Below are 14,880 nucleotides of genomic sequence, written 5' to 3'. Positions count from 1 at the left end.
TGGGTCTGGTCGTGGGGCCTGAACTCTGGCCTGGGCGCTGTCCCTCAGCTCTTCAGCTCAAGGCTAGCACTCTACCACTTGAGCCACAGCACCACTTCCAGCTTTTTTTTTCTTTTTGCTTATGTGGTGCTGAGGAATGGAACCCAGGGCCTCATGCATGCAAGGCAAGCGCTGTACCACTGAGCTAACTTCCCAGCCTTTGTTACCCATTTTCATCCTCGGAACCTATTTGAGGTTCACTTAGTTGAAGCAGTTTAGACAGATTAAAAGGCACATACAAAAATTATTTTGAGAGAACATATACAAATTTCTCTGGGCAGAACAGATACGCTTCTGTCTTAAAGATGACTGCTTTAGGGCTGGAAAAATGGCTCAGTGCCTCTCATGCATGAGTCTCTGGGTTCAATTCCTCAGTACCACATAAACAGAAAAAGCTGGAAGTGGCCCTGTGGCTCAAGTGGTAGAGCACTAGCCTTGAGCTGAAGAGGTAAGGGACAGCACCAGGCTCAGAGTTCAAGCCCTACAACAGACCAAAAAAAAAAAAAAAGTTGACTACTTTATAATTGCCAAATATTTATCTTTCATCTTTAACATTAGAACACTGAAGATTAAGGTATTTGAGTAGTTTGACATGAATTTAAATGCCAAATTACTGTTATTAAAATATTTAACTTTGTCACACTGAAACCATTATTATTTTATACAATTTATGTATACTGTAATTGCAAAACCAAAAATGATTCGATATTTAAAAACCATCTGATATCTAGAAGTTCAGGTTGATATATTTGAGTAATTCTTGAAGACCTCCTGTTCCAATTTATCTGAATTAAAATTTTCAGCTCAGAACCTTCAATTAACATTGGAAATATTATCATAATATTTCAGCTTTCACTATACAAAGGTTGGTCTCCTTCACAGTTTCCAAAAACAACTTTCCAGTGAAATCAGACATCATATTTTTAAAAAGAATTTAGTACATCAACCTTAAGAAACTCTCTTTAAATAGCAATGTCTTCAGAAATTATATTAGATGGTCTTTATTTTTATTACTCACACCAACATTACTGTTAAATTTATAATGAAGAAAGCTATAAAGTATTTAAAAACAGTGGCTTTCAAAATACTTATTTTTGGGTGTTGAAACATAACTATGTATCTGGTAACATTTTTGGCTTGTACTTTTTGCCTTTGCATAGGAATGAAGTCTTTCCTTTCCATAGCTGTGTCATTCTTCATGGAGGACATATCATGTTATGATTAAGCTATACTGCACATTTGAGTTGTTTCATTGCTCTTCTTAGAAATAGTGTAGTGTAGTTTATTTTTCCTACTGAGATAAATCTTTAGTAAATCTATAGTAAATCCAATCTGGATAGATTGGAACTATTGTACTATAGTCTGATGGCTGTTATCCTTACCAAAAGATGACCCACAGCTTTTTAATGTTCCTTTTCCCTTCAGCTTGATGCAGTATTGCATATATTAAGTTCTAGAGTGCTAACTACGGTAGTAACATAGTTTGTTATAATTGCTTTATTTATATTCTTTTTCACTTTCACCTTTCCCATCTGTTCTCTGGTATTTGTTTATTCATTCATTCATTTTTATAGTATTGGGGATAGAACCCAGGGCCTTATACATTCTAGGTAAGTGTTCTACTGTCCACAGACCTTGGTTTGACAGTCTTGCTGAGTAGCCCAGGCTGGCTTCAAACTCACAGTCTTCCTGCTTCTGTCTCCTAAGTGCTGTGGTTACAGGTAGCAACTACCACACCCAGCTCTCAGATTATTTTTATTCATCTTTGAAATGCAATTGTTGTTACATAAGCTGCCAAGTAAACTCTTGAATTCCCAGTTACTAGAATACTGAGACAGTAAGGCCAAGCGGTATTGCTCATGGTTGCCCTTTCCTCCTCTCTACATCTCCATGTTTCCTGGCTGAGCTTGCCTCACAGCTGATTCTGAATAAGGCTCAGGCCAGTGTTCTGTTTGTGTGTCTAACTCTTTACTCAGTACCATTACTAAAATGTTGTTTATCTTTCTTGTTAATAAAATGTATCATTTCTCTGTTGCCTGTCAGATGAAGGTTATTAGGTTGATCAGCTGAAGATTAACAAACCTTATCTTTCACTCTTTCTTTGAACGTTATCTTTGTTCCAAGTCACAGAACAGCATCTCCCCACTGCTTGTTCCCCCTTCCCTCTGCCTTTACTTTCTACCAATCCAAACAGTAATCATATCTCCAGAATCAGTTTACATTCTCCTCCTTATGACTCCTTCCTACACACCTCCAGTCCACACTGCTAATTGTTCTTTATGAGTTTAAATACTTGGTGTCAATAGCAGCAATAGTTGGATATTGTATATTCAGTAAAAGCTATACCACTTCTCAGTGTTCGTATATATTTTAGATATTGATTCAAGTATATACTTTTTCCTGTTAAGAGTACCATATAAACATACATTGAGAAACATCAGGAAATTTGGGTGTTCTGTGTTTCTCTTTTAATGGCCTGTATTACAACTATTAAGTTTGGTCTTGAACCTATGTTTCTTAATTCATAGAATCTCTATTTTGCCAGTCACCTGAGTTAAAATTCTTCAGAACCCTCTTGTATTAACATCCTTTTCTTCAATATCAGATGATACTGAGAATGATACTCCATTTTCTTTTCCATTTCTAAATGTCCAGGCCAATCTTGTTCTTCCTCCTACCATTTTAACAGCTTTCTAAGATGTTTTGCTGCTAAATCCCTGCATTCTCTCTTATCCTGGACTCCTACAGCAGCTTTTTTTTTAAAATACCCTATTCAGAAACAGAAAGCATTTGTGCTGAAAAAGGTGGTACAAGACAGTCTTTGACCTCTATGACTTTTAAGACAATGGAGACAAACCTGTACATAACTAACCATAATAAATGAGGAAGTGTAGGAGTCACTGACCATAGCAGTATGATATAACAGAGTTCCATGGGAACACAGAGGAAGGGCAAAGAAGTGATTCAGAAAAGGTTTATACATTCTGTCTACTAATAGGTATCAAGAACTTCAGTGTTAGTTCTTTTAGGAGTCTAGATTTGTAAGATTAACAAATCAGTTTTTAACCAGTCTTTGTTTAGGTTTATAGTTTGATGGTAGAGATAGTGATAACAGGTAAACAAAAAATTACATTATGGAAACATTATATATCTTCCACTTAGGACAGAAAGTGCATCCATCAACTCTGAAATCATCCCCTTCCATTGCTAACTTCTTGTTTAACCCTTTTGAAACAGACCATACTGCCTCTCAGCAATCCCTTGGCTACCCATTTGCTGTTATACCCACTGCCTTCTAGTTCCTAATGCCATCAGCCCACTGAAACTGCCCTTAGTAGAGTCATCTTTCTTTGCTAGAGACCATCATATTTGGCCATGTGGACATGTCGTGTTTCTTCTAACCCTTAAATGATCGAGTCCTCTTCTGTACCTTCTCACTGGCCATTCCTTCTGAAAAGTCCAGTGATTTGCAAATGTTGGTCCTGAACCCACACTTCTCTTGAACATCTGAACAGATTATCAGAGTGTTTTACAGAACATGACTATTTGGGTATCCCATAGTGCCTCAAACAACTTGTTAAAACAGATCCAGCTGTTTACTCCCCCACACCAAGTCCTTTTTTGTTCCGAAGCTTGATTTCTCAGTGAAAAGTACTAACGCCTATTCATCTTCCTGGACCAGAACCTTAGGCGTTCTTTCTCATTTCTCCTCCTTTTTACAGTCATGGTTTGTGTTAAGTTTTGAATGGCAGAGTCTGAAATTGTCATTTTTATGTTACTCCTACCTCCCTTTAGCTCAGGGTGTCATTTTTCTCTTAGATTTCAGCTGAAACCTCTCAGTTGATTTCTGTTCCTTTAGCCTTGAACCTCTCTAGTCTACTTTCCCTATATTCACCAGAGACCATTCAAAATTGTATCCTTTGAAACTCACCCTTTCCATAAAGGGAACCTTTGTGGTTTGGTTTCTGTTAGTATATTACCTCAGCCTTGCTCTGCTTCCCTTTCACACACTTCTCTCTAGTCATACTGAACTTGCAGGAGCCACACATCCTGCTGGCTTTGCTGAGAGCCTCTTTACATGTGTTCTCACTGAGTCTTCAAGTTATTTTGTCTCCTTTCCAATTCCTCTTTTGTTCACATTTTTTCTTCTTGAGCCTAATTTTTTTCATTATTTATAAACCTTATTTCATTAGTTATTAATTATGAACATTGTGGTCTTAATTAAACTTGAAGGTATCACTAAGGATTGGTCTAGATTGAAGAACCACAAGTATTTGTAACTAGCTTATGTCTGTTATTTTTCTTTGCGCAGTGTCATTTATTATAACAGCAAAACTACAGAGGCCTTCATTGAACACTCACATGTTGATAAAAGTTGAGTTAGGTTTGTTTGTTTGTGTTGATGTGTGGGTAAGAGGTTAGATTTGTAGCAGATTTATATGTATAAAGGTTTTCATTTTTTGGGGGGGGAGTCCAGTTGTGAGGCCTGAACTCTGGGTCTGGGCGCTGTCCCTCAGCTCTTCAGCTCAAGGCTAGTGCTCTACCACTTGAGCTACAGTGCCACTTCCAGCTTTTTCTGCTTATGTGGTGCCGAGGAATTGAACCCAGGGCCTCATGCATGCAAGGCAAGCGCTCTACCACTGAACCACCTTCCCAGCCCCATTATTTTATATTTTTAAGCAGGTGCTCCCAGCCCAGCTCTATTCTACCTTTTAAAAGAAGTTTGAGACTCAGAGTCGATGACACATCTTTTTCTTTTTCTTTTTTTTTGGGGGTCCGGTCGTGGGGCCTGAACTCTGGGCCTGGGCACTGTCCCTCAGCTCTTCAGCTCAAGGCTAGCACTCTACCACTTGAGCTACAGCGCCACTCCCGGCTTTTTTCTTTTTGCTTATATGGTGCTGAGGAATCGAACCCAGGGCCTCATGCATGCAAGGCAAGCGCTCTACTACTGAGCCACCTTCCTAGCCCCAAGGTTTTCATTTTTGAAATAGCACTTGAACTACTAGCCCTAGATGCTTTCCCTAGCTGTGCTTGTGCAGTCTAGCTATAGAAGTGGACAAAGGTGCTAGAGCAAATAGGCTTAATAGATTAGAGCCTAGAAAGTTCTGGGAGACATTGCGTGTACCCAGTGACTATCCTTAAGTAGTTCATTATGTATTGCTATGTATAATTGTCTCCTCAGGGGATACATTCCGAGAGCTCTTGATGCCTAGAACTTCAAAGAGCATCAAAGCCTATATATTCTATTTTTCCCCATCCATGCATACCCATGATAAACTTAATTTATAAATTGTGCCAAGTAAGAGATTAACAGCTATTAATAATAAATAAGAATAATTATAACAATATACCATAGGAAAAGCTATACAGATCATGTCTGTATAGCTGTCTCTTTATCTCAGAATTATATTTTGTTCACACTTTTTCTTGTGCTGACATGGGGTAATATGATACCTACCTGATGAGATGGGGGGAGGAGAATGACATAGGTTTAGAGAGGTAGCTCCAGGTCACTGTCAAACTTCTTTATTTGTCCCCAAGAGGCTATGGAAAGCACATTCTGGTGAGTCTCAAACAGTTCTATTTCATCCTCAGATGATAGGGGTCACTTTTTCGTCCAGTGTATCCTTATTGTATTCACTACCCATTGGTTAGTCACTTAGCTATCTAGGTTATTAGATTAACTGTGGTGGAATGCTAGTGTTTGTGTCCAAGTAACACTCCGAAAGGCACACAATTTAAAACAGGAATTATTTGTTTCTGGAATTTTCCATTTATTATTTCCAGACTATGGTTGACTGTGGAAAATGAAACTACAGATAAAGGGGGAGAATATTGTGTTACCTTTCAAACTAGGAAATTCTGCCAACAATCATTTTTTCTTTTTGTAATTGATAGTGCCTGACTCTAAGCTTCTGTTAGACATACTTTTTTGAAAGAAAAGAGATGAAGAATAGAAGAGATCTTAATTCGGGGAAATTGTCTACCCTGCTTTCACCATAGTTTTCCTCCTGGTGTGACACCTCCCCAGAATTCTTGATTTCTTTTCCTAATTGATGAGGAATCACTAAAGACTGACATGTTAGTGCTATTATTTGAAAAATTGTAGTGGGTTTGCTTTTATTTAATTAGTTGAATAACAAACTTAAATGATCATGTTCAGTAGTATTATTAGAAACAAAGTTAGTGGTAATCTTTTAAGAGCTACATGTTAACACAATCATGTTTTAAATATGTGTATTTTCTATAAACTTTAAATATGTATCATATGACCAAAACCTTTAGAAAAATCATCTATTCTGTATAATAGTATTCTTATACTCCCAGTTGTCTGAGATCTGTTCTAGAGCGTTTGTTTTCTGGGGCCTGACTTTGGGTGACTATGAGTAAATAAGGGGAAGATACATGGTTAGGCAAGAAGTCAGTCTTCAAAAGATATGTATATGAAAGATAGTTATTTTCCTAATTAGTAAACTAAATCCTAGAGCTGGAGAATTGTATTTTGTAGCACTTGAAAAAGAAAACATAGAATATACAATACGTAGAATAAAAACCTAAAATTCTATATTATAAAAGGATTTTTAATTATTTTTACAATTATTTGAGTATATGTCTCTTTAAGTTCTGAATTTTTATCATATAAATGATAATTTCCCATCTTTTAGTTTTCCATTGTCTGATTATGAATCTGTGAATATGGTAATTTTCCCACAAGGTTGCTCTTGTGTCCTTTGGTTAAAAAAATAGCATAAATTTATCTTCTTAACAATTTATATGCATATTATATTATGTAAATGCATATTATAGTATGATTAATTATATGAGCACTATTGTAAGACAGATCTCTAGACCATTATTATCTTGTGACTTAAAACTCCATGTGATTCTGGACTGCTTTTCCCTCCTGTATTCTAAATTATCTTTAGTAAGTGGTGACTTTTAAATACCAACATGTGTTTGATAGAAGACCAGTGATACAATCTTTTTCATTGATCTTAAATGTAAAAATACAAACTAAAGGTTAGGATCAGTACTTTCTTACATTAAAATTTGCCCATTTGAAATATTTCTTTTAAAGGAATAGGGGTAAAGCTTATAGTGAGTCATTTCTTGGGTGAGTAATGGATGACAATCCCAGTATGTGTGTTCCACAGTCTCACATCAAATTAGATATTGGAGAATATCCCATGATTCTTGTTGACCAAAACAGTAAATTTCATATTTACTAAAATATTAAGATGCTGACTGCTGTGATTTACCAAACATAATTTAGTGTTTATTTTCTAGCAAATAATGAAGGATCGATGGATGAATGTTGGTCATGAAGAGGAAGAACTAAAGCCATATACGGAACCTGAACCAGATTTCAATGACACCAAAAGAATAGGTAAGTATTTAAATATTATAAGAGACACTACCATAGGCTATCAAAAAATAAAAATAAATGAAATAGGCAAATAAAAAATTAAAAGTACTATCTGGGTGCTTATGGCTCACGCCTGTAATCCAAGCTACTCAGGAGGCTGAGATCTGGTTGAAAACCAGCCTGGGCTGAAAAGTCTTATCTCCAATTAATCAGTAGAAAACTGGAGGTGGTACTGTGGCTCAAAGTGGTAGAGCACTAGCCTTGAGCAAAAGAGCTGAGGGATAGCACCCAGGCCCTGAGTTCATGCCCCATGACTGATTTTTTTTTTAATTAAAAGTTCTATAGTCTACGAAGTAGTGTTTAGAAATATAAATTAGGCCAGCATGCTGACCCTGACCTGTAATCCCAAACACTCAGGAGATAGAGATCAATTGGATCATAGTTTAAGGCCAGCCTGGGCGAAAAATGTTAGCAAGACTTCATTTCAAACACTAAGCTAAGTATAGCTGTAATCTCAGCCACACAAGAGCCATAGGCAGGAAGGTTGCAGACTGGACCAGCCCTAAAAAAAATATGAGACCTACATGGTTCAAGTAATTGAGCTCTTGCCTAGCAAGCTAAAAGATCCTCCCTTCAAACCTAAATACAACAATAAAGTGTGTGTGTGTGTGTGTGTGTGTGTGTGTAAAAAATTGCTCCATGTTATTTTAAAGTTACATTATTATCTTAATGTTACACTGAACATTAAAATATCAAGTTCCTCATCCCTCAATATAACAAAGGCTGTATATGACAAACCTACAGCCAGCATTATACTCAGTGATGAAAAGTTAAAACCATTTCCTCTAAAATCAGGAACAAGACAAAGAGGTTTACTCTCTCCACTCCTTGTCAACGTAGTAGTAGAACTCTTAGCTAGAGCAATAAAGCAAGAGACAAACATAAAGGGGATCCAAATGGAGAAAGAAAAAGTAAAACTTTCTCTCTTTGCAGTTTACATAATTTTATATTTAAAGAACCCCATAGATTCATCTCACAAGTTACTTGAGCTGATCTGAAACTGGCAAAGTAGCAGGGTATAAAATTAATTCACAAAAATCAGTAGCTTTTCTATATGCCAACAATGAGAAGAGCAAAGCAAAAATTTGGAAAGCAACTCCTTTTGTAATGGCTTCAAAAAATAAGTAAAATACTTAGGAATTAATCAAAGATAGGAAGAATCTCTATGATAAAAACTTTAAAAATCCTGAAAAAGGAATTTAAAGAAGATAAGGAAGTAGAAAAACTTCCCATGATGGCAGGGGAAAAACAAAGGAGGGAGTAACAATGCTCGATAGGAAATGGACTCATTACCTTGCTCATATAACTGTAACCCCTCTGTACAGTATCTTTACAATAAAAATATATGTTAAAAAATAAAAACCAGGGCTGGGAAGGTGGCTCAGTGGTAGAGTGCTTGCCTTGCATGCCTGAGGTCCTGGGTTCGATTCCTCAGCACCACAAAGAAAAAAGCCGGAAGTGGCACTGTGGCTCAAGTGGTAGAACGCTAGCCTTGAGCTGAAGAGCTGAGGGACAGCGCCCAGGCCCAGAGTTCAGGCCCCACAACCGGACCAAAAATAAAAAATAAAAAAAATAAATAAAAACCTCCCATGATCCTGGATTGGAAGGATTGACATCATGTAAATGACAAAGTACCTACAAATTCAATGCAGTATCCATCAAAGTTCTATCAACATTCTTCAGCAATATAGAAGCAATCCAAAAATTCATATGGAATAATAAAAGACCCTGAATAGCAAAAACAAGCCTTAGCAGGAAGAACAGTGCTGGAGAAATATCAATACCAAGCTTCAAACTCTATTACAAAGCCATGGTAATAAAAACAGCTTGGTACTGGCACAAGAATAGGCCTGAGGACCAATGGAATAAAATAGATGACCTAGAAATGAACCCACAGCCCTACAATCATCTAATGTTTGATAAGGGAGCCAAAAACACAGGCTAGAAGAAAGACATTCTGGCTGAACTGGCTATAAACATACAGAAAACTGAAGTTAGATTCTTATGTATCATCCTTAACCAGAATCAACTCCAAAAAGGATCAAAGACCTCAATATAAGACCAGATACCCTGAAAATATTACAGGAAGGGATAGGGAAAACATGAAGGCTCCTTAGCACAGGTCAAAACTTCCTAAGTAAAGATCCAGAATCACAACAAGTGAAAGGTTGGACAAATGGAATTGCATCAAAGTGAAGAGTTTCTGTATGGCAAAAGACATAGCTAGCAAGAGAAGTAGAAATCCCACATATTGGGAGAAGATCTGTCTTAGCTATGTATCAGACAAGGACCTCATATCTAAAATATACTCAAAGCTCAAAAACATTAAACTTCCCCAAAACAAATCCTCAAAGAAACAACAACCCATTTAATAAATAGTTAAAGACTTAAAGAGAGACTTCTCTGAAGAAGAAATAAGAATGGCCAATAGACACATGAAGAGATGTTTGTGACATCTCTGGCCATAAAAGAAATGCAAATCAAAACAGCATTGAGATTCCACTTCACCCCAGTTAGAATGGCTATTATCAAGAAAATGAACAATAACAGATGCTGTTGGCCAAAAGGGAACACTACTTCATTGTTGGTGGGAATGTAAACTTGTTCAACCACCTTGCTCTGGAAAGCAGTATGGAGGTTCCTTAAAAGACTAAACATAGAGCATCTATCAGTTAACCATTACACTAAAGCCACCAGCACAGCCATGTTCATTGCAGCATTGCTTATCATAGCCAAGATATAGAGTCAACCCAGATGCCCCTCAATGGACAACTGGATCAAGAAAAGTGGTATAAATGCACAGTGGAATTTTATGCTTCCATCAGAAAGAATGACATTGCCCCATTTGTAAAGAAATGAAAAAACTTGGAAAAAATTATACTAAGCAAAGTAAGCCTTACCCAAAGAAACAGAGGCTGCAATGGTTTCCCTCATTTGTAATCATTTGAATGTGCCTATAAATCTACAAGTAACCCAATGGACAATAAAAGACAAATAATTAACAACTGCACATGATTAAACAAATCTAAATATTCACATAGTGAGAACAAAGGAAGATATTCTTAGGAGAGGATTACAAGGGCTCAATAGCTATGTGCATAAGATTATATAAAATGATGCTTACCACAATGAACTAAGAAATGGAAGTAAGAGGATTTTTAATTATACTGTTTGTGGTTCTTTTTTTTTCTTTTCTTGTTTCCTTTTTTCTTTGGTTTATTCCCTGCTGTTGCATTTTTTATTTCTGTTCCTTTTGTTTTATATATGTTTATCTGACAAAGTGTGAAACAATTCAGCAGTGAAAGCCACTAGACACTATGGGGGAGGGAAGTTGGGAAGGGAAAAAGTAGGAGATAATTAGGGGGAAGGGGTGACCTTGTTCAAACAGAAATGTTCTCATTACCCAAATCATGTAGCTGTAGGCCCTCTGTATGTCATCTTTACAATAAAATTTAAAATAGCAAGGTCTAAGGTGCTTGTACATATCATGGTGCATCTCAGTTTGCAGCTAATAAGAAACTAATTATATCATAAACATTTTTCTTCAGTCCTTCATGGCTCATACTATTAGCACTGATCTGTGAATTCATGGTATGTTTTACCATATTAACCTGTTTTCTCTCTTGGCAGAGTCCGTCTTCTCCATTCCCTAGTCCTGCTGCTACCTACTCTCAGCCAGCACTGTTTCCAATTTGTTCTCTCTTTCTCTGTGTCCCTATTCGACACTATCAGAAATGCACAACTCTACATTTAGTCTTTTGAGGAGCCTCCATACTGCTTTCCAGAGTGGTTGAACAAGTTCACACTCCACCAACACTATAGTAGCGTTCCCTTTTAGCCACATCCCCACCAGTGTGTGTTGTTATTAGATGTCTTGATAATGACCATTCTGACTGGGGCTAAGTAGAATCTCAATGTTGTTTTGATTTGCATCTCTTTTATGGCCAAAGATGTTGAGCATTTCATCATATGTCCATTGGCCATTCTTATTTCCTCTCAGAAAAGACTCTCTTTAAGTATTTATTAAAGTCATTTATTAATGGGTGGTTGTTTCCTTGGGGATTTGTTTTGGGGGGGATTTAATTTTTTGAGATCGAAGTATATTTTAGATATGAGGCCCTTGTGTGTTGTATGGCTAGTGAAGATCTTCTCCTAATCCATGGGCTTTCTGTTTATCTGGCTAGCTATGTCCTTTGCCATGCAGATGCTATGCAGTTTCATGCAATCCCATTTGTCCAACCTTTCTTTGATTTGTTATGCCTCTGTGTCTTTATTAAGAAAGTTTCGACCTGTGCCAAGGAGCCCTAGTGTCTCTTCTATTCCTTCCTGTAATGTTTCCAGAGTATCTGCTTTTACCTTGAGGACTTTGATCCATTTGAATTGATGGTGGTACAGGGTGATATATAACTTTATATATCTTTATATAAACTTTATATATAACTTAATATATAAAATATATATATATATATACTTCATATATAACTTTAGTTTTCTACAAGTGTTCAACCAATTCTGCTAGCACCATTTGTTGAAGACACTGTCTTTCTTCCATCCTATTTTTTTGGCTCCCTTATTAAAGATTCGGTGGCCCCACAATACCATTTCTGGGCATTTGCCCAAATAACCACAAACAAGGCTGTAATAAAGCAAGCACCACAATCATTTTCATTGCAGCATTATTTGCCATAGCCAAGAGATAGAATGAACCCAGTTGCCCCTCAGTAGATGAATGGATCAAGAAAATGTGCTATAGGGCTGGGATGTAGCTCAGTGGCAAAGCACTTACCTAGCAAGTGCAATGTCCTGGGTTTGATCCCCAGTACCAAAAAAAGAAAAAGACAAAAAAATGTGGTATATATACACAATGGAATTCTATGATCCGTCAGAAAGAATTATATTACCCCATTTGTAAAGACATGGAAAGACTTAGAGAAAAACATATTAAGTGAAGTAAGCCAGACCCAAAGAAACATAGACTCCCTGGTTTCCCTTATTTGTAGTAATCATTATATGTCTAGGATTGTCCTAGCAGAGACTCACAATAGTTCAGTAGCTATGTACATATGACTATATAAATGATGCTAAGTGAAATGAACTCTAAGATATGGAAACGAGGTTTTTGTTGTTGTTTTTAATGTACTGTGTGAAGTTATTTCTTTTTCATGCATTTTTACACTATGGTTTATTCCTTGTTGTCACTGTGTTTGATTTTGATACCCTATGTATTGTATATACATTTATCTGAATTAAGGAAGGGAAGGGGAACAGCAAAACGGCAAGACAAAGGACAAAGGGTGAACCAATGCAGCAGTACTACTCACAAGACAATATGTTGGAAGTGAACTTTACAACTTACGAGGGAAAGTGGGAGAAAAATGGAGGAGTGACATGTATGACAAGAAATGTACTTAGTACCTTACATATGTAATTGTAACCCCTCTCTGTACATCATCTTAACAATAAAGTTTTTAAAAAAAAAGAAATTCACAACTCCATCATCTCACATGGGTGAGCAGTGTAGCAGGGAGGAATATTAGGAATCTGACTAGTCAGGCGCCAGTGGTTCATGCCTATAATCCTAGATACTTAGGAGACTGAGATCTGAGGATTGTGGTTTGAAGGCAGCCTGGGCAGTAAAGTCTATGAGACTCTTTATCTCTAATTAACCACAGAAAAGCTGGAAGTGGAGCTGTGACTCAAGTGGTAGAGTACCAGCCATTAGGAAAAAAAAAACAACAAAAATCCTCAGGGACAGTACCCAGGCCCTGAGTTCAAGCCCAGAACTAGCACCAAAACAAAAAAGGGTATCTGATGAGAATAATTGTGGAAGTCAAGGTTTCCAAAGAAAAATCATTCCTTGCTGATCAGAAAGAAAGCAGAAGTTGTTGAGATAAGTCCTTCCATAAGCGGGTAGGATGTGTTGAGAGAGAGTGACAAGAGAGAATAAAGAGGAACTTTGTGACACCGACTGCCACAGTCTCTCACTGGACAAAGGACATCAGCTCAGAAATGTACTAAGCAATGAGAAACTGAGTGGTTCTATAAGTATGTAACCCAGAATAAAAATAATTCTGTATGAAAAAAATAGGCAGTTACAGTATCTGTGAACATACAGTATCTGTAGCTAATAATCTAATAGTTTTTATAGTTAAAAATCACTGTAAATTTTTAAAGCTTAGTTTTCTTTTTGTTGATTTGCTTACTAAAATAAACTCATTTTCAGATTTGCATTTTTCCCCTAGACATTATGGTCACCATGGGTTTTGCGCGAGATGAAATAAATGATGCCTTAATAAGTCATAAATACGATGAAGTTATGGCCACTTATATTCTCCTGGGTAGAAAACCACCTGAAGTAAGTTTTCATCTTTTTAAATTAATTTTGATTATTTCTTGAGTTAAAAGACAGCCAGGTATTTAGCAGTAAATGTATTCTCTTTTTTTGTTGTATCACAAATAACATTCTTATTCATGAGAATTCAAAAATTATACACTAATTTTGGTTCTGGATGCAAGTGTGATTTCAGGCTCACTGCCTCGTTTGGCACCCACAGGCACCCCCACTGTCTTGGCTTTTAGAAAAGTGTCCCTCGGGTTTCTTAATGCATAGTTTGTACATCCAAGTACAACAGCCTTGCCAAAGGCAATATGATTATTCTGAATGCATGGCAGCATTAAAATGATAGATATAAGTGAGAACCCAAGGGAAGTGGATTCATGTTACTTTTGCCTTTCAGCATGTTAAGTGGCTTTCACGCATTCAGTTGGGAATCCTCAAGGGCCAGGAGAGATTTATGATAAGAGAACTGTATATAAATGGTGAATCATAAAAGCAAACGAATCTTTGGGAAAGAATATTATAAAGAGTACAAATTATACAAGATATAATTTGAGAGTAGGAACAGAGGCCAGAGCATTGACAGTTCGTTAAAAATTAAGCATCTGTGGGAGGCATTTTGTGGTAAAGGCTGAAATTATTTATAATTAAATAGTAACTGTGAATGAACAGTTCCTTTCAGATGACATTTATTCAATGTACTTTATTCAGAATCTTTGCTAAGTCTCTCTTCTCAGTGAGTCCTTAGAATAGAGCTTAGCAGTCAACAGATTGGTTCATGGGGTATGTGTGGTCAATACTCTGGGTGCTCATGGGAGGGCGGGCACCCACCATGGTGGTCTGTGTGATATGGTAGATGGAAAGTAAAAGTACTTGGTGACCAGTTGGAATCAAGGAGAACTCCTCAGTCTTCTTGTGTGGTTCCCTATTACATGAGGTGCATTTGCCAGAATCGAGAAGGTGTGGATCCAAGACAAAGATGAAAAGTTCCATTTGGGATAGTTGGATTGATGGCTCCAGTTGGATAATGCTGTCTAGTATGTATTTGGGTACAAAGATTTGGATTTGGAGGGAAAGG

The 14,880-nt window shown here is 36.9% G+C and overlaps 1 protein-coding gene across 3 annotated transcripts in view; it reads left to right on the top strand.

Moving 5' to 3' along the window:
• Positions 1 to 14,880, top strand: part of Mark1 (microtubule affinity regulating kinase 1) — a 96,383-nt gene that overhangs the window by 66,647 nt on the left and 14,856 nt on the right. For all 3 annotated transcript variants that reach the window (XM_042682222.1, XM_042682221.1, XM_042682220.1), the window contains exons 10-11: positions 7,327 to 7,426; positions 13,708 to 13,820. In XM_042682222.1, the coding sequence (XP_042538156.1) occupies positions 7,327 to 7,426; positions 13,708 to 13,820 (213 nt within the window). The remainder of the gene's footprint in view (positions 1 to 7,326; positions 7,427 to 13,707; positions 13,821 to 14,880) is intronic.

This window comes from Dipodomys spectabilis, unplaced genomic scaffold, assembly GCF_019054845.1.
Source record: "Dipodomys spectabilis isolate Male_0828 unplaced genomic scaffold, ASM1905484v1 ptg000069l, whole genome shotgun sequence".
Classification (NCBI taxonomy): Eukaryota; Metazoa; Chordata; class Mammalia; order Rodentia; family Heteromyidae; genus Dipodomys; species Dipodomys spectabilis.
This window is presented reverse-complemented; position numbering and strand designations above follow the sequence as displayed.